The sequence below is a fragment of the Terrapene carolina genome, unplaced genomic scaffold (assembly GCF_002925995.2).
Source record: "Terrapene carolina triunguis isolate 2854851 unplaced genomic scaffold, T_m_triunguis-2.0 Scaffold31, whole genome shotgun sequence".
NCBI classification, from domain to species: Eukaryota; Metazoa; Chordata; order Testudines; family Emydidae; genus Terrapene; species Terrapene triunguis.
This window is the reverse complement of record NW_020664382.1, coordinates 744,561-763,430: the sequence shown is the minus strand read 5'-3', so window position 1 is coordinate 763,430 and position 18,870 is coordinate 744,561. Positions and strand designations below refer to the sequence as shown.

The window sequence follows — 18,870 nt, the reverse complement described above, 5'->3', positions numbered from 1 at the left end:
GATAAAAGTGTTAAATAGCATAGGGCTAAAAAACAATCCCTGCAGGACCCCATGAGAAATACACCTACTTGTGACCTATCAGCTAGCCAGCTTTTAATCCATTTAATGTGTGCCATGTTAATTTTATGTCATTCTAGTTTCTTAATCAAAATGTCATGTAATACCAAGACAAATGCATTACAGAATTCCAAGTACATGACTTCAACACACCTTTATCAACCAAACTTGTAGTATCATCAAAAAAAATACCACGTTAGTTTGACAGGATCTATTTTCCATAAATCCATGTTGATTTACATTGATTACCCTTCTTTAATTCTTTATTAATCAAGACCCATATCAGCTGATCCATTATGTTGCCCTGGATCAATGTCAGGCTGAGAGGTCTATAATTACATGGGTAATCCTGTTTACTATTTTAAAATATTGGAACAACATTAGCTTTCTTCCAGTATTCTGGAACTTCTTCAGTGTTTCAATACTTATTGAAAATCAACATTAACGGTCCAGTGAGCACCTCAGCCAGTTCTTTTAAAACTCTTGGATACAAGTTATGTGGGCCTGCTGATTTAAGTGTCCAACTTCAGTAGCTGCTGTTTAACATCCTCCTGAGATACTAGTGGAATGGAAAGAATGTTATCATATGATATAACTACCTCATCTTTTTTTCCCCTATATACAGAACAAAAATATATATTGAACACCTCTGCCTTTTCTGCATTACTACTGATAAATCTACCATTTTCATCTAGTAATGGGCCAATACTATTGTTAGGATTCTTGTTGTTGCTAATACACTTTAAAAAACTCCATACTGTCCTTAACTCTTCCGGTCATAGATATCTTCTTGTATCCCTTTGCTTTCCTTATCAATATTATACCATTCCTAGCTTCTGATTTATATTAACTACTGTCAACTTCCATTTTTTCCATTTTTATATAATATATATGTGTGTGTGCCTTCACTTCCTCTACCAGGTAGATTTTTTTTTTTAAACTAATATGGTATTCTTCCTCAGTTGTGAGATTTTGGGCATTTAGTATGGTGTTCTAAATGATTCCCAATTATCATTCACATTTCTCTGATTAAATTCCTCCTCCCACCTGACTTGGGTATAAGTGTGTTAAATTTTGTGAAATTAGCCCTTTTAAAGTACCACGTATATATATTACTGGTCTGGACTTTACATATTTAGTGTGCAAACAGAATAATCAAGTCATGATCACTTGTAGCTTAGCTACCATTAATTTTTAGTTCTGTGACCAGCTCCTTTTTATATGTTAAGATGAGGTCTTATATAGAGTTTCCCCCATGTTGGATGCAACACTTCTTGAATTAGGAAATTGTCATCTATACTATTTAGAAGTCCAAGGATATTTTATTGCTGGCAGCATGAGACATCCAGAATATGTCACTCAAACTGAAGTCCTCCATGACCATGTAGCATTTCCCCCTATATATTATAGGTAAGTGTATAAGGAGCTGGTCATCCTGTTCCCTAGTGTGTTTTGCTGGTCTGTAGTAGACACCAACTAATACCCCATCTTGTGCTTTATCTGTTAGGACACTGATCCATAAATATTCAGGATCATTTTATTCTAAGTTGTCAGTGATTCAGAAACAGGTAATGTTATTTTTGACATAGAGTGCCACTCCCTCGCCCCTTTTGCCCACTTTATCCTTTTTAAATAGGGTGTAACCATTGATTTTAACATTCTAATCACCACCAGGTTTCAGTAATAACAACCAGACTGAATTTATGCTAAAAAAATGAGCAATTCCTTTTATTACCAGGGTCCTAGCATTGGTGTTTAGGCAATTAAAGAATTTCTTCTCTTTATGTCCTTTGGTTCCTTTAATTTTCTTCTCAACAGCTAAATCTGTTCTATATGAGTGCTCATACCTTCCCTCTTTTTACCCTCTTTAAATCTTGCCCTATTTCTAGGACTACATGAGGAATAAAATTAGTTTTAAAAAATCTCAGCAATATTAGACTCAAACCCAGGCTTCACACTGTCCCAACCTATGGAGGCCCCATGATTTCCTGTGGCACTCCAGTCTCCTCTCCCCCCCACTCCCTTTATCTCCAAAAAGATCCTTAAGAGGACAACACATGCAAACCTCCTCCAACCCTCCCTCCATCATTTTCTCATCTGATGTCTTCTGGAGGAAAACACAGTGGTCTGCTAATGCCTCAAGTATCTTCATGGGGAGGACTGCACAACGACAACCCCATGTGATTCTCTCCCATCCAGACTAACACAATTTCCTCCCACAGCATCCTTTCCCATCCAGTCTCCACACTTCAGTAGCACCCTTCCACCTAGGTCCTGTCCTCCTTCAGCACCTTTCTCTGCTTACATTTGGTGTCTTACATGAGGGAGGGTCAAGGGACTGTTTTTAATTCCTAGAGGAGCAGTGTTAACCCTCCCCCATAGAGTAGAATACAATCCCTAGCCCACAACAATACATATAACATGTACCGATAAAATTCATAAAGCTAATGTGTTGTACTTAAAGTACTGCACAGGATCTTTTCAGGGGGAAAAAGGCAAAACGCCACATTTATTAGTAATGCATGTATTAATTAACATTGTATCATATGCATAGTGTGTGTATATATATATATATATATATATAGTACACTCTCTCACACACACACACGCACACTCCGTCTTGTTGTTGTTACCAGTTAGTTGCTCCCCTTAACTGCACTGGCCAGGTGAGTTAGATGGGGGAGGGGGTGGAGCCGGGCTTCTGCCGATCCAGATCGGTGCTCCCATGTTGACAAGACGAGACCCGGGGTCCTCTGCAAGACACCTCACTTTTATAGCAGCTTCCCTCTCATGCAAATCTATACCAGATTCAAAATCTGTGTCTGTGTCCATTGGTCCTTTGTGCTGCTTTCTTCTGGGTGTTGTCCCAATGCTGCAAAGAGGGTGTTTCCAAAAGAAGGTGCTTGCTTCTAACCCCCGAGGCTGTCAATATGTCTGCTTGTCTGGCTCCCAGCCCCTCTCCAAAGGTTGAGGCTGTCTGGAGGTGCTGCCTTCCATGCCTTCCTCATTCACACCTCGTTCATTCAACAGGACAATTGATTAAGAGGGGGGGGGGGAGATCTTGTTCTACTGCTAGCAAAAAGACATTTTTCTTCTATCTTATTCTCTCCTTAGGGGCTATAACATTATACCGAGGGCAATGCAAAGTTTCTACATGAGGCTTTGATACAAAGTTTCCATATACCAAGGCTCATCAATACAAGGTTTCTATATGAGGCTTTGATACAAAGTTTCATGAAAACAGAGGTCACACGTGGGTAGACCCACTACAAGGTTATATGAAGAGACACAATGTAAAGTCATATGAAAATTATCAGAGATTGATCTAAAAATGTAGTAATCCCCAGATATCCTGCCTGCAATTGCAGTACTGAGGCCACAGGATCTCTCTGCACAAAGACAACAGTGTAGAGTTGCAGAAAACAAGGGATGTCCAGCTGCTTGGGGGAGGTGGGGCTTTGGTGGATAAGGGAGACAGTACTATAGCCACTGTGTCCTCATTATAGTTTATCCCAGGAATAAAAAACTGGCCCTTTGAGGTATTGGTTCTACACTGAACACAACTGAAGTTCTAGATCTCAAATCCAACCATTTCCAATTCAGTTTTCAAAATTTGGATTTGGCGTTTGTCTTTTTTCATTCTAGCTAAATTTTAGAAAAATTGCGTTGTGATTAGAAATATGGAGTCTTGAATAAGTGAATACATAGTTTTATTTTAAATCACAACTGTGTATTAAAGAATCACTGCTTTTTAGCTGTTGTTTCACTGCTCGACCTCTCTATGGCATTAGCATCTTGACCATTCCCCTGAGATAGTTTTATTGACCATAAATTTTGCTCCTGGGTTAACTGTCATTTTTCAATAGTGTTTTCAGGAACCATATTTTCTGAGTACACTTTCATAATTTCTGCATCAGTTTTATGCTAGTTTTAAATGCTAGTTTTAAAATGTCAAATCCAATTCAATATTAAGTGCTAATTTAAAGAAGGCTTTTTAAACTGCTGTGTAAACCTATAATACAACCTACTAGCTCTCTGCATATGGGATGAATAATTCTTAACATTACGTTCTGCATATTTTTTCATGTAGTATTTTGAGAGAGTACAATTAAGAAGGATATCAAAAAAGCTGATTAATAGTTCTTGACTCTGTGTTTGATTTGATATGGAAGAGCTTTCTTTAAGACAGTACACAGTTGTTCCGATTTGCCATCACTGGATTTATTTTGGAATTTGCCTTGTGTTGCCCAAGCAAATGGATGTTGATCCAGAGAGTAAAATACAAAGGTTCCACATACAGTGGAAAGAAGATCAGCAGTCACAATATTTGCTTTCTTTTGCAAGCACTAGCAAAAGCAACATTGGAGGTTGTAAGATGAGGGCAAGTCAACAATAAAGACTGGGCAGTTTATTCTTTTTTAATATATCCTTTTTCCCCCTGCAAATAGAAATGGTAGAAAAAACATCTTACCTTTTTTTTTTTTTAAACCTTTTTTTTTTTTACTCTGTTTTCTGGGGGTGGGGGGGGGATTCATTTCCAGCTGATAAGCTATTTACCAAATTATTATTTCCATCTGAATTTTTCCTTGTTGATTCCTAGGTGTGTATCTGCTATCTTGTGCACCAATGAGCCTGGAATTCAATCTGCTGGAATAAGACAATGGCCTCTACGTCCAGTTGAAATAAAGGGGTGAGCAGCTTCCTTGCAGCTGGTACCATGTTAACTCCTCCTTTAACAGGCAGTGTGCAGATGGAGGCAAATTCCATTATATTTTCTTCGCTAGCCTGCCTTGGGCAGGAGAAATATCTTTTTTTTTTTTTTTTTACTTTGCTGTGTATGAACACAAAAACATAGATGGTTGTATAGAAAGTATTGGTACTACTACTACTGGTACTGCTACTAGTCATACTGGATCAGGTCAGTGTCCCACATTTATCTGTCTAACTGTTGCCAGTACTAAATGCTTCAGAGGAAGGTGTAGTTTAATAAACAAAAAATCCTATAAGGAATAATTATGCACTAATAATTCCATAGGAGAAGTTTCTTCTTGACCCCAGACAATTAATGGTTGGTTTATACCCTGAAAAATACAGTTTTATATCTCTTATAACTATCTGCCGTATTTAGTCTTACTGCAGATGACATTGTTTATATCTGTTTCTTTATTGAATCCTACAAAGCTCTCTTTTAGCCATATCTTGCACCAATGAATCCCACAAGGTAGTTATGCCTTGAGTTAATATCATTGGGTGTCCACTTTCTTAGTTTATTATGAGAGTAAATAGGAGAACATGGTTGACCTGTATACCATGAGCAGCACCCGACCCATGTCCCTGTCCCCCTTCCCCCAGGGCATGCAGCCCAGGGCAGGTGGAGGGTCGAGGGTTTCCCACAGCTGCCTGGGCTCCCTGAACAGCTCTTACCATGACCCAGCTTCCAGCCAGGCCAGGAGGAGGGGCCAGGGGGGGAAGGGGAGGAGCAGGGGGCGGGGCCTCATTACGGGTAAGGTGTGGGGGGGCAAATGTTCTTTGTGCCCAGGGCCTCAATATATCTTAATCCACCTCTGCCTTCTATGATAAGGACTGGAAGAGACTAGATCTCTTTGGACAAAAGGCATACTCATCAGTGACTCTATAATTCAGAATTGCTGATTGTGAGGCACTTATGTCAAATTATAGTAATACAAATGACTCAAAGTTACATGATTTTATTGATTACATCCCTGAGGACAAAAAAGAACAGTTCTAGGCAATCATCACAGAGGGTCAGCTGCTGGCAGGGCATATACTGTCTGAAGCCAGCCTTTAAGACATCGCCTATGTGGTCTGGCATGTTTTATCACAAAGGTGGTCGTGGCCACATGCCCTAGAAGTTGTAAAACAGGTTCTGGCTGATACCTGCGGACTGGCTCGTACTGTAGCAATCAAATTTGCTAGGGTAGTGAGCAAAACTCTCTCGATTCCAATTGAAGTCAAGAACTCCTTGTTCCTACATTCATCTATCAATGAAGATGGCCTTTCTTGTAGCCATCACATCCACTTGTAGCATGGAGAAAATGGGGACCCTTCTGGCGTACCCGTCCTACGCAGTCTTCTTCAAAGTTAATGTCACATTAAGACCCCACCCAAGGTGCCATCTTCATTCCATCTGAACCAACCTATCCACCTTCCATCTTTCTTCTCTAAGCCACAAGGAAATAAACAAGAGGCCCTTTTCCACATGCTAGATGTTCATAGGGCATTGGCCTTCTATTGTAGCTTTCCTGAACGATGTACCAATACCAGAGATTTGTAGAGCAGCATCCTGGCCGTCCGTGCAGTACGCAATTGAGCAGGACTCGGCATCAAAGGCTCTGTTAAGGCTGACTGACTGTCCTATCATCAGTAACAAAGCCAAATCTGAAGCCGCAGCCTTCCAACCAGGGGGACTGCTCTATAGTCACCTAAGGGGGAGCATCTATAGGGACACTCCTCAAAAAAGAAGAGAAGGTTACTCACCCTGTGCAATAACTGAGGTTCTTTGAGATGTGTGTCCCTCTGGGTTCTCCACTACTCACCCTACGTCCCGTTGCTTTGGAGTTCAAACATGGACTCTGCAGTAGAGAAGAACTGATAGCATTTGGACTGCACAGTGCTATATAGCCACCACTCAGGGTGTGGGATGGGGTGCATATGTGGTCCAATGGGCACTGCTACCGAAAATCTCCGATCCTAGGCGTAGGGACGCAGACGCATCTAAGGTGGAGCACCCATAGGGGGACACATCTCAAAGAACCTCAGTTACTGCACGGCGTGAGTAACCTTCTCTCTTCTTTGAGTAGTGTCCCTATAGGTGTTCCATCTTAGGTGGACTGGAGAGCAGTGCCTCCTTCCGTATGTTAGCTAGAAATATGAGGCTGGACTGAGTTGGAAAGTCACCAAAACAGCATTATGAGGTCACCAAAACGGCATTATGGCTCAATTTTTCCATCTATAAAATGGAGATAATACTTTCTTCTTCGAGTGCTGTCCCTGTGGATGCTCCACTTCAGGTGTCAGTGCATCCCAGCGCCGTTGATCAGACATTTTGAGGAGAAGTGTCCATTTGGGGGACACATGTGCAGTAGTCATCTCGTGGCACCGTTGGCGCCTCATCTAGTGCGCACACGACCTGACCCCCCTCAGTTCCTTCGCCACCATCCTTGGCCTGAGACAGAGCTCCGTCGCAGTGTCCCAGCATCTCTCACAAACCTAGAGAAACATAATTAGAAATAGTTTTAGTTTTTTCCTAGTATAGTTGGTGTTTGGTTAGTCTTAGTCAGTTACTAAAAAAATCTCTGCGACTGGCCTCTGATCCAGGGCAACAGACTCTTTCCACAGGGGCTCCCCGGCTATATCCACCTCAACTAAGGACAACGCTCGTTCCTCTAAAAGATCAAGGAAAAGAGCCACGACTTCACCACAGAGAGAGCCGAATAAAAAGAAACTGTCTCCTGCTAGGTCGCTATCTTTGGTGCCTACCACTCCACGGGTGAGTACTTTTGAGGCACAGTGTACCTCTGGCAAAGACCGCACTGGGACCTCTGCCTAGCCCCATCGGAAGGACAAGGAGTCGAGGCATGTATCTAAGACTGCCTTCTCCTCTAAAGCACCGACCATACTGTTAAGAGACACGGCACCGAGGCCCACACCAGTGACTATGCCTCCACCACTGGTGCTGGCGACCCCATTGGCACCGACGGACAGAGCCAAGATGACACCATCCATACTGAGCAAGTTGGGGCCACAAGTCATCGGCACTGTCCCCGGTACCATCTAAAACAATGACATCAGTACTGACAGTGCCAAAATCAACGGCACCACACCAATTAATAAAAAAAAAAAGACCTTGTGGTCTCTTCAGTAGTGCAGTCACCACTCTTCAGCATCGATGGCTCACCTGAGCATACAGCATCAGACCAGCCTCGCCCACCCCCCCCATTATCGAGTGATGATGAGATGAACAGGAAAAGCATGCCTTCTCTTCACACCACTCTTCACCCACAGAACACAGACCACCCTGGGGACCCATTAAATCAAAGGATCCCTATGGACAAGACATGCAACCTTGGTATGGTCAACCATGGATGTGCCCACCTATGCCCTTTCCTATGCAATGGCCAGCCTGGGACCTATAGGCAGCATAGAGGGCTCATTACAACAGACCTTTAACCCCACCCAGAGGTAAAATAAGATCACCACCACCATCCTTCATACTGGAGACCTCGGAAGCCCAGGAGGAAACAGGGGATGAGAGGGAAGAGGGCACCGAGCAGGACATAGCATTACCTGTGCATAACTCTTCTTGGTCCCCACAGAGAGCCATAATGCCGCCACCTCCCACCACGGCTGATGATTTCAAACAGTTCCATGAACTGTTCAGAAGGGTAGCACAGAGTCAGGAGATCCCATTCAAGGAGGTGCAGGACACCCAGCACAAACTCCTCCAGATTCTCCAGACATCGTCTGACTTCTAAAATAGTGTTGCCCATAAATGACATCATCAGGGAACAGGCGGAAACCATTTGGCAAACACCAGCTACTGACCCATCAAAATGTAAGAAGCTAGATAGGAAGTATTACGTGCCCGCCAAGGTTATGGACTTCCTTTTTTTCTCACCCCCTACCCAATTCTCTAGTAGTAGAGGCCATAAACCAATGCGGCAAACCACAGTACAGGTCCACTCCACAGGACAAGGAGGGCAAGATATTCAACCTCTTTGGATGAAAGATCTATTCTTCGGCAACCCTACAATTCAGAGTTGCAAATTACAGCGCGCTCCTGGCCAAATATGACTATGATAATTATGGCAAACTGAATGAATTTATTAAAGACCTCCCAGAGGAGAGGCATGCACAGTTCAAAGCCATACTAACAGAAGGACAGCTGGTCGCCAGAACGGCACTACAGGTGTCCCTTGACGTGGCAGACACGGCGGCGAGAACAACAGCCACAGCCATAGTAATGCACAGAGCATCATAGCTGCAATTCTCAGGAATTCTGAAAAATCACCAAGTAAAAGGGGAAGGTCTCCCATTCGACAGAGGAAAAACTTTTCTCTGACAAAACCGATGAGATCCTCCACTCAATGAAAGATTCCCAGGCGACTCTCCATACTCTCAGGCTATATCACCTGCAATGATATGAAGACGTTACCGGGCATACCGACGCAGCAGAGACACCTTGTTCCAGCATCAGCAGCAACTACATTACGAACCCAAAAGGCACAGGCAAAGACCACAGAGACGTAAAGCATCTCAAACCCAATCCTTGACATCACAATCGATATCAACCAGATTTTCAAAATTATTGCTTGGTTGAGGGTCTGAACGAGCTCCCTCACCAGATGGCTAAACTATGAACCAGGCCTTTGGCCACCGCTTACATCCTTTTTACCATGTCTGGGTGTCAATCACTATGGACCAATGAGGTTTAGAGATCCCTTTTACCTTAGATGGAAGGTGTTATAGAAGTCTAGTGTTGTAATATCTAGGTACAAAATACGTTTCTTGTTTTGATTTTTATCCCAATATTAATGTGTGTAAGTTTTTTGTTTATGGCAATATAGCAATATACCTTTGTCAAGAGAAATGTTATGTACGAAAGATTGTTATAATAGAAAAGTTTTATGAAGGACATTGTTAATATCTGACCCACCCACAGGGGTGCTGGAACTAGGGGTGTTGATGGTGTAGCAGCACCCCCTGGCTTGAAGTAGTAATAGCAGCCAAATACATGGTTTCTGCTTTCAGCAGTCCCACAATAAAAATTTGTTCCAGCATCTCTGCCCACCCATATCTATATTGATTAGATTAATGAGAATGCAATGCAGTATTAATAGTTCTTGTATCTTCAGTGCTTGCTTTGGGGTTGTGTGGGGCGAGTATAAGGAGAGTTGCATTTTAAATGGAGATGGGCCAAGAATACAAAATCAGGCCTAGGCTTTCAGTTATTAAATGACAGAATCTTAAGATCTGCTCTTGTGAGGTTTTTGACTTGGAATGGTGTATGTTCTGCCAAGATCAGGTGTTCTTATGAGGCTTCTACTATCTTGGACTGAAATATTGTAAAAATGCCTGTTCTCGTGAGATCTTTGCTGTCTCCAGACCAGAACCAGAAAATAGCCTCCTCCTAGTTTTTCATTAATACTGTAAACAAAGGTTTAAAGGATCTAGGAATATGAATCCAATCCTCTTTCTTCACAAAATTGAATGTCTTTCTAAAATTATGCTCTAGCTCAACCACAGGATAAAGGCTTGATTTAGGAATTGCTGGATGCTGTTCTATGGCCTGCACTATGCAGAAGATCAGATGATCATAATGGACCTTTCTGGCCTTAAAATCAGTGAAAATGTACAGTAGTGCCCAGAGGCCCCAATCAGGATAGGAGCTCAATTAGGTTCCATATAAACACATACAAAGGTTTGTCCCAAAGAGCTAAGACTAAGGTTAAGATTTTGTCATGGTTATTGTTAGTAAAAGTCACTGGCAATAAATAAAAATTCACAGGAGCCCGTGACCTGTCTGTGACTTTACTAAAAGTAACCAGGAGACAGGGCTGGCGGAGGGTGGGGTAGGTAAGGAAGAAGAATGACAGCTGGAGCCCCAATGGGGGGTACGGACTGACAGCACCAGCCCCACTGCCATGGGCGGGGGGCACGCACAACCCCGACTCCAGCTCCAGCCGCAGCTGCGGGGCAGGGGCACACAGCCCCAGCTCCGGCCTTGACAGCAGCCACAGTGCACAGCCCCAGCTCCGGCCTTGGCAGCAGCCAAAGTGCACAGCCCCGGTTCCGGCCAAAGCCATGGGGCAGGAGTACACAGCCCCAGCGGGGAGAGAGGAGTGGACAACAACGGATGGCTCCGGCCATGGGAGGGTGGCAGCGGCGTATGGCCCAGGCCCCAGGCTGGGGGGCAGGGGTTTGTGCATGACTCCAGCTCAAGCCCTGGCCAAAGGGGTAGGGGATACACAGCCCCAGCTGAAGGCGCACAGTCCCGGCTCCAGCCTCAGCTACGGGGCAGGGCACACAGCCCTGGCCAAAGCCACAGTCCCAGCTTCAGTCCCTGACAGCTGAAGCCAAAGAAGTCATGGAGGTCTGGTAAAGTCATGGAATCCGTGACTGCCATGACCTCTGTGACTAACTAGTATCCTTAGCTATGACCTTCCTCTGTTCATGATATGAAAGCCCTTCAACAAAATGAAAATGGAGAATATTCTTCAAACTATCTGAAATGTTTTCTCAATGGAAAACTCCACTTGAGACTGTTTTTAATATCTAGAAAATAGAATACATCTGGAAAACAATGAGTAATTAGTCATCTTAATGGTCACATACTACAGTGATATGCAAGAGTGTGGGAAAGATTTGGCAACAACCAAAGCACTCCTGATGACTAGACACATTACAGAAGGAAAACGTGTAGGGTTCAGAGCCTTAAATTGCCATAGCTCAATTAACTTAAATGTTTTGTTTGCGAGAGTGATGGCTGCCTAAAAAATGAATATAATTGCATTGTCAATTAAATAACTGATTCGCTTTGCTATTGCAGACAGAAATTTTGTCAACATTTTTTGCATTGTGTAGAATCCATTTTAAAAAAGATTATTTTTGTAACTGACATCTTTTCCTCTTTTCTAGAATGTGTTCTCACTTGTGATGATTTGACATTATAAACCCTTCATTAACCATGATGGCAACACAGACATTAAGTATAGACAACTATCAAGATGGACAACAAGTGAGAGCATTTTTTCTCCTCTATGTATTGCATTACTATTAGCAAGTGAAAAATGACCTTTTTGTTTTAGGTTAGGCTCTATATGTGATGTGATATGATGTTGCATCTTTGAGCAGTGGTTCCTAAAAAGTCATGCCATTGATCCGCACTCTGAAGACCTGTTCTCCGTTATTGCTGTATGCCAGCTTGAGCAGTAGGTACAAGTCTTCCTGCCAGTAGATAGAGACAGTGTTAACTGTCAGAAGGAAAAATGAGTTGTTGCTTCCCCTACAAAGAAGCCTGGTTAGCTGAACAGTCAGTTATCTTTTATTTCCAAAGAGGCAAATCTCTACATTGCTATCTTCTGTTTGGAGTACCTCTTGCTTTTATTTTGGAGAGCTTTTTTTCCATAAATCCTTTTCTTTGATTGGTTTACTTAGTTTAGAATACTTATGTGCCTTGGTAAAGAGCTGGTTGCAGGGTGGATAAAAATCAATGATTTAAAAAAAAAATCAGATTTTTTTTTTTAATTTTATTTAAATTGGATTTTTTTATTAGTTTTTTTTCCTCAAAAAGCATTTATCTAAAGATAGTTTTATTTAACATACATTATAGCTCAAAGATATCTCATCGTGGAATAGGGATTATAAATTCTAATTCTGTAGTATGAGACAATATATTCATGTAATGTTTAAGAAAAGTTTTGTAAATGAGTTCCAATAGTTCATGGATTAGGGACCCAATCCTATGGGGTTCCAGGGACTTTTGTATAGATTATTTAGGTTAATCTTTCTGTCTACCCAATGGGACTCAGTGCTCAGTTTAGAAGATACCATAAGTGATGCTTAGTTTTGCAGTTCTCAAACAGTGGATTTGTGTCTCCACTCCAGAGATAACATGCTTGTTAACAGCAAAAATGTTTTTAAATAAATACATAATATATAGAAGTGAGAAATAAGACATCAACCCTATTGTTCCTCTGCAAATTTGTGTACACAGAGTCAATCCCTTACATCTCTCTAAAAGTGCAAAGTTTCAAAAAGTTCAATGAATAGAAGATCGTTGGGGGCGGAATAGATCTGGACAAGGAGAAGAAGTCTGGAGATAAATGTGAGACAGGAGGGACAGGCAGTAGAAACAAAAGTGAAACTGTTTGAGCAGCATATTCCAGAAGTCTTGAGGTCTTTCTGAGTGTAGCCTTCATTGATTTGAGATCTGCCATACCATTCTCTCACTAGAAGGGAAAACCTATAATGGCAGCAGGCCATAAGAGATCCAGTTTGGGAATATTTTAATGAAGTTCCTTTACCTGTGGGTAAGACAGGCATGCTTGCAAAATGCAAACAGTGCAACAAAGAAATGCAAGGCCTGGTTGCCTGAATGAAACAACATCATGAGAAGTGTTCCTTCTCAGGAGGAAGCTGCGTTGAAGATGATCAAAGGAACATGTCTGAACATGCAGGATCTTCAGGTTGGTAAACTTTTTTTATTTCATACTTCTTTCTTAAGGACTGCCTATCTTCCTTCTGGACTATTCTTGAATTCTCATGTTCGAGCAAAAAATATAGTTGTTACTCTCTGCTACTATCATTTTAGATGCAGTTGTGATCAAATAAATAGCTGAAATAGGCTGATCTTCCTTTTACAATTTCACCTTTAAAGTAGTACTGAGTGTCAGTGAATGCAATGAATAATACACCTCTACCTCGATATAACGCTGTCCTCGGGAGCCAAAAAATCTTACCGCATTATAGGTGAAACCACGTTATATTGAACTTGCTTTGATCCACCGGAGTGCGCAGCCCCGCGCCGCCCCCCAGCCCCCCGGAGCACTGCTTTACCGCGTTATATCCGAATTCGTGTTATATCAGGTAGCGTTATATCAAGGTAGAGATGTACTAAATGAGCAGTATGCTGGTAATAATTAAATAATGGCATTGGCTTATTTTGTTTAGGAGAATCCATCCTCAACATACAGGATTCTGAAGACTACCCATCTTCAAGATCACCATCATTTTCTATAGTTTCAGAGTTATCTGCCAATGATAGTGTAGTCACATCATGTATGTCACATAGCCACAGTATATCACCTGTAGCAAAAAGAAAAAAAAAAATCTCCATCATCCAGAAACAGCCATAGATAAGTTTGTGATAAGAACCAGCAGATTACAAAAAGACGTAATTGATGAAAAAATTGCCCGGTTTGTTTATGCAACAAACTCTCCTTTCCATATGATTGAGAACCCACACTTCATTAACATGGTTCAGTCCTTAAAACCAGGATACAGTCCACCAACAGAGCAGATGTCGCAGGCAAATTGTTGGATAAAAAGTGTATGAAAGTGAAATTGAGCAGTGTGCAAAAGGTCTAGAGGGTAAAATTGTTAACCTGAGTCTTGATGGGTGGAGCAATGTCCACAATTATCCTGCTGTATGTGCTTGTGTGACAAAAGAAGAAGGGAATGTCTTCCTTACCGAAACAATTGATACATCAGGAAATGCACACGCAGTAAAAGCTATAACAAACTGAAAAAAAATTCAAATGTCTAGTATGCAGCTTGGTCACAGACGATGCTGCAAATGTATCCAAGATGAGAAGAAATTATTTAGAAGAGAGTCCCAAGCTAATAACATATGGTTGAAGTGCTCATTTGATGCACCTCCTAGCCAAAGACTTCAGTGTTCCAGAAATAAAGGCTAATGTTGTTGAAATTGCAAAATACTTCCATAATAGCCACTTTGCAGCAGCTGCTCTGAAAAACATGGGAGGAACCACGCTAACTCTCCCACAAGACGTGTGATGGAACTCAGTAGTGGACTGTTTTGAGCACTATATCAAGAACTGGCCTAATTTGATGACAGTTTGTGAATAAAATTGGGAAAAAATAGATGGCACTGTCACAGCCAAAGTTCTCAACACTGGGCTTAAGAGAAATGTTGAACATATGCTGAGTACCCTGAAGTCTGTTTCTGTAGCCTTGAACAAAATGCAGGGAAATAGCTGTTTTATTGCTGACGCTGTTGAAATTTGGAAGGAACTGAGTGAGATCTTAAAAAGAAAAATATGCAATAACAGAGTTAAATTACAAGTATTAAAAAATGAATGGGACAAGCACTATTTACAGCTCATTTTCTTGCAAATATTCTCAATACTCAGTACCAGGATCAAACCTTAACTGCTGAAGAAGAGGAGTTGGCTATGACATGGACATCCAGCAATCATCCCTCCATAATGCCAACTATAATACCCTTCAGACAGGGCCGGCTCCAGGCACCAGCGAAGGAAGCAGGTGCTTGGGGCGGCCAATGGAAAGGGGCAGCACGTCTGGGTCTTCGGCGGCCATTCGGCGGCGGGGCCCTCAGTCCCTCTCTTCCTCTTTGAGCTACTGCCGAAGTGCCGCCAAAGAGGAAGAGAGGGAGTGAAGGGCCCGCCGCTGAAGTGCCGCCGATTGGCTTTATTTTTTTATTTATTTATTTTTTTTTTTGCTTCACCGCTTGGGGCGGCAAGGAAGCTGGAGCCGGCCCTGCCTTCAGAGCTAAGGGTGAACCATTCAAGAAATATGTTTGCTGCTGATGTTTTAAAGAAAGTCACACCAGTGAACTGGTGGAAGTCACTTAAGTACTTGGATTCAGAGACTATTGAAGTGAATATCTCACTTTTAACAGCAGTAGCTTCTGCCAGCGTAGAAAGAATATTTTCTTCCTCTGGACTAATTCATTCCAAATTGAGAAATCGTTTGGGACCTGAAAAAAGCTTGTTTTTATTGTCCAGATAACGAACAAATAGGAAAATGAAGGTGAAGACAACTGAGTTAGCTGCAGAAGCCAATATTTTAAATTTCTCATGTTGACCTGGCTGACATAGTCGATTTTAATTTTTGTTTTTGTTTTTTCAATAAAACAGTTTTAACAAAAACAAAACTGATTTTAAAAAACTTGAATGTTTAACTAAATTCAAAATTCATATGCTTGTTTTGTTAAAATATTAAGTTTCCTGTTGAAGAAAAAAATCCAGAATACATAACGTTGTTTTAGTTAAATACAATTTTTTTAAATGTCTGTCTGGTGATGTTCTCCTCCTAGTACAGCAGGGCAAGAAAATCCTCCAAATATTAAAGATTAACCTGTTGAATTGGAGATAGTTCACCTCCCAGTGACTTCATAAATACCTGCTTCAATTACCTTTGGTAAATGAAATAACCAAACAATCATTCCTTTTCTGATATAGCTGTAAAACGAATCTGAAAAGTTTTCAAAATAAATCACTTAAATGTATAGTGTGTACGTTCTAAAAATGAAACCTACATCTGTCTCTGAGTTGTGAAGAATATGTATTAAGGTTATAACAACCAACAAGAATGCGGGAATTCTACGGCCAAAAAATTAAAAATTCTGCGCCATAAATTAAAAATTCTGTATACAATAGTTTAAAATTTGGCAAAAGTCTGCATATTTTATTTGTCAAAATAACACAATATAATCATGCCAGTTTCAATTATTTTGGTAATTTATTTAAAAAAAAAACCTGTCAGCAAGTATGTAATTTGAGTAATAATTTATTTAAACTACAATACAGAAATGTATTTCCTGACCCCTCAGAAGCAGTGTAAAGACTTGGGGAAGTCATAAGAACGGCCGTACCGGGTCAGACCAAAGGTCCATCTAGCTCAGTATCCTGTCTACCGACCGTGGCCAATGCCAGGTGCCCCAGAGGGAGTGGACCGAACAGGCAATGATCAAGTGATCTCTCTCCTGCCATCCATCTCCATCCTCTGACAAACAGAGGCTAGGGACACCATTCCTTACCCATCGTGGCTAATAGCCATTAATGGACTTAACCGCCATGAATTTATCCAGTTCTCTTTTAAACGCTGTTATAGTCCTAGCCTTCACAACTTCCTCAGGTAAGGAGTTCCACAAGTTGACTGTGCACTGCGTGAAGAAGAACTTCCTTGTATTTGTTTTAAACCTGCTGCCTAGTAATTTCATTTGGTGACCCCTAGTTCTTGTATTATGCGAATAAGTAAATAACTTTTCCTTATCCACTTTCTCCCACATCACTCATGATTTTATATACCTCTATCATATCCCCCCTTAGTCTCCTCTTTTCCAAACTGAAGAGTCCTAGCCTCTTTAATCTCTCCTCATATGGGACCCGTTCCAAACCCCTAATCATTTTAGTTGCCCTTTTCTGAACCTTTTCTAGTGCCAGTATATCTTTTTTGAGATGAGGAGACCACATCTGTACGCAGTATTCGAGATGTGGGCGTACCATCGATTTATATAAGGGCAATAATATATTTTCAGTCTTATTCTCTATCCCCTTTTTAATGATCCCTAACATCCTGTTTGCTTTTTGGATTGCCTCTGCACACTGCGCGGACATCTTCAGAGAACTATCCACGATGACTCCAAGATCTTTTTCCTGACTTGTTGTAGCTAAATTAGCCCCCATCATATTGTATATGTAGTTGGGTTATTTTTTCCAATGTGCATTACTTTACATTTATCCACATTAAATTTCATTTGCCATTTTGTTGCCCAATCACTTAGTTTTGTGAGATCTTTTTGAAGTTCGTCACGGTCTGCTTTGGTCTTAACTATCTTGAGCAGTTTAGTATCGTCTGCAAACTTTGCCACCTAACTGTTTACCCCTTTCTCCAGATCATTTATGAATAAGTTGAATAGGATTGGTCCGAGGACTGACCCTTGGGGAACACCACTAGTTACCCCTCTCCATTCTGAGAATTTACCATTAATTCCTACTCTTTGTTCCCAGTCTTTTAACCAGTTCTCAATCCATGAAAGGACCTTCCCTTTTATCCCATGACAGCTTAATTTACGTAAGAGCCTTTGGTGAGGGACCTTGTCAAAGGCTTTCTGGAAATCTAAGTACACTATGTCCACTGGATCCCCCTTGTCCACATGTTTGTTGACCCCTTCAAAGAACTCTAATAGATTAGTAAGACACAATTTCCCTTTACAGAAACCATGTTGACTATTGCTCAACAGTTTGTTTTTCTACGTATCTGACAATTTTATTCTTAACTATTGTTTCGACTAATTTGCCCGGTACCGACGTTAGACTTACCGGTCTGTAATTGCCGGGATCACCTCTAGAGCCCTTTTTAAATATTGGTGTTACATTAGCTAACTTCCAGTCATTGGGTACAGAAGCCGATTTAAAGGACAGGTTACAAACCTTAGTTAATAGTTCCGCAACTTCACATTTGAGTTCTTTCAGAACTCTTGGGTGAATGCCATCTGGTCCCGGTGACTTGTTAATGTTAAGTTTATCAATTAATTCCAAAACCTCCTTTAGTGACACTTCAATCTGTGACAGTTCCTCAGATTTGTCACCTACGAAAGCTGGCTCAGGTTTGGGAATCTCCCTAACATCCTCAGCCATGAAGACTGAAGCAAAGAATCCATTTAGTTTCTCCGCAGTGACTTTATCGTCTTTAAGCGCTTGTTTTGTATCTCGATCATCAAGGGGCCCCACTGGTTGTTTAGCAGGCTTCCTGCTTCTGATATACTTAAAAAAAAACATTTTATTACCTTTGGAGTTTTTGGCTAGCCATTCTTCAAACTCCTCTTTGGCTTTTCTTATTACATTCTTGCACTTAATTTGGCAGTGTTTATGCTCCTTTCTATTTGCCTCAATAGGATTTGACTTCCACTTTTTAAAGGAAGTATTTTTTTATCTCTCACTGCTTCTTTTACATGGTTGTTAAGCCACGGTGGCTCTTTTTTAGTTCTTTTACTGTGTTTCTTAATTTGGGGTATACATTGAAGGGTAATGGAGGAGTTGAGGGAGAGGAAAGTAATTGCTGGGAGGGAGCCTGGGTGTGAACTTGGATGGTTGTTGGGTGTGGGTGGGAGAAGTATGGAACAGTTTTTTGCGAGGTGAGGCGGAAGGGTTGTTAGGGAGTCTCCCCTGTGCAGACCCTCACCTCTTTAATTCAATTAGGCAAATCTGCCCCTGTCCCCATGTGTCCCTGAACTCCCACTCAGCCAGCCACCTCTCTCACCATGAGCCTACACCCTTCTGTCCCCCCACTAGCCCTTCTGAACCC

General features: G+C 41.5%; 1 protein-coding gene across 5 annotated transcripts in view; it reads left to right on the top strand.

Moving 5' to 3' along the window:
- LOC113406533 (homeobox protein PKNOX1) overlaps nt 1–18,870 on the top strand; it is a 60,041-nt gene that overhangs the window by 11,328 nt on the left and 29,843 nt on the right. For all 5 annotated transcript variants that reach the window (XM_026651812.1, XM_026651827.1, XM_026651815.1 and 2 more), the window contains exons 2-3: nt 4,658–4,747; nt 11,716–11,815. In XM_026651812.1, the coding sequence (XP_026507597.1) occupies nt 11,765–11,815 (51 nt within the window). In that variant the 5' untranslated portion in view covers nt 4,658–4,747; nt 11,716–11,764. The remainder of the gene's footprint in view (nt 1–4,657; nt 4,748–11,715; nt 11,816–18,870) is intronic.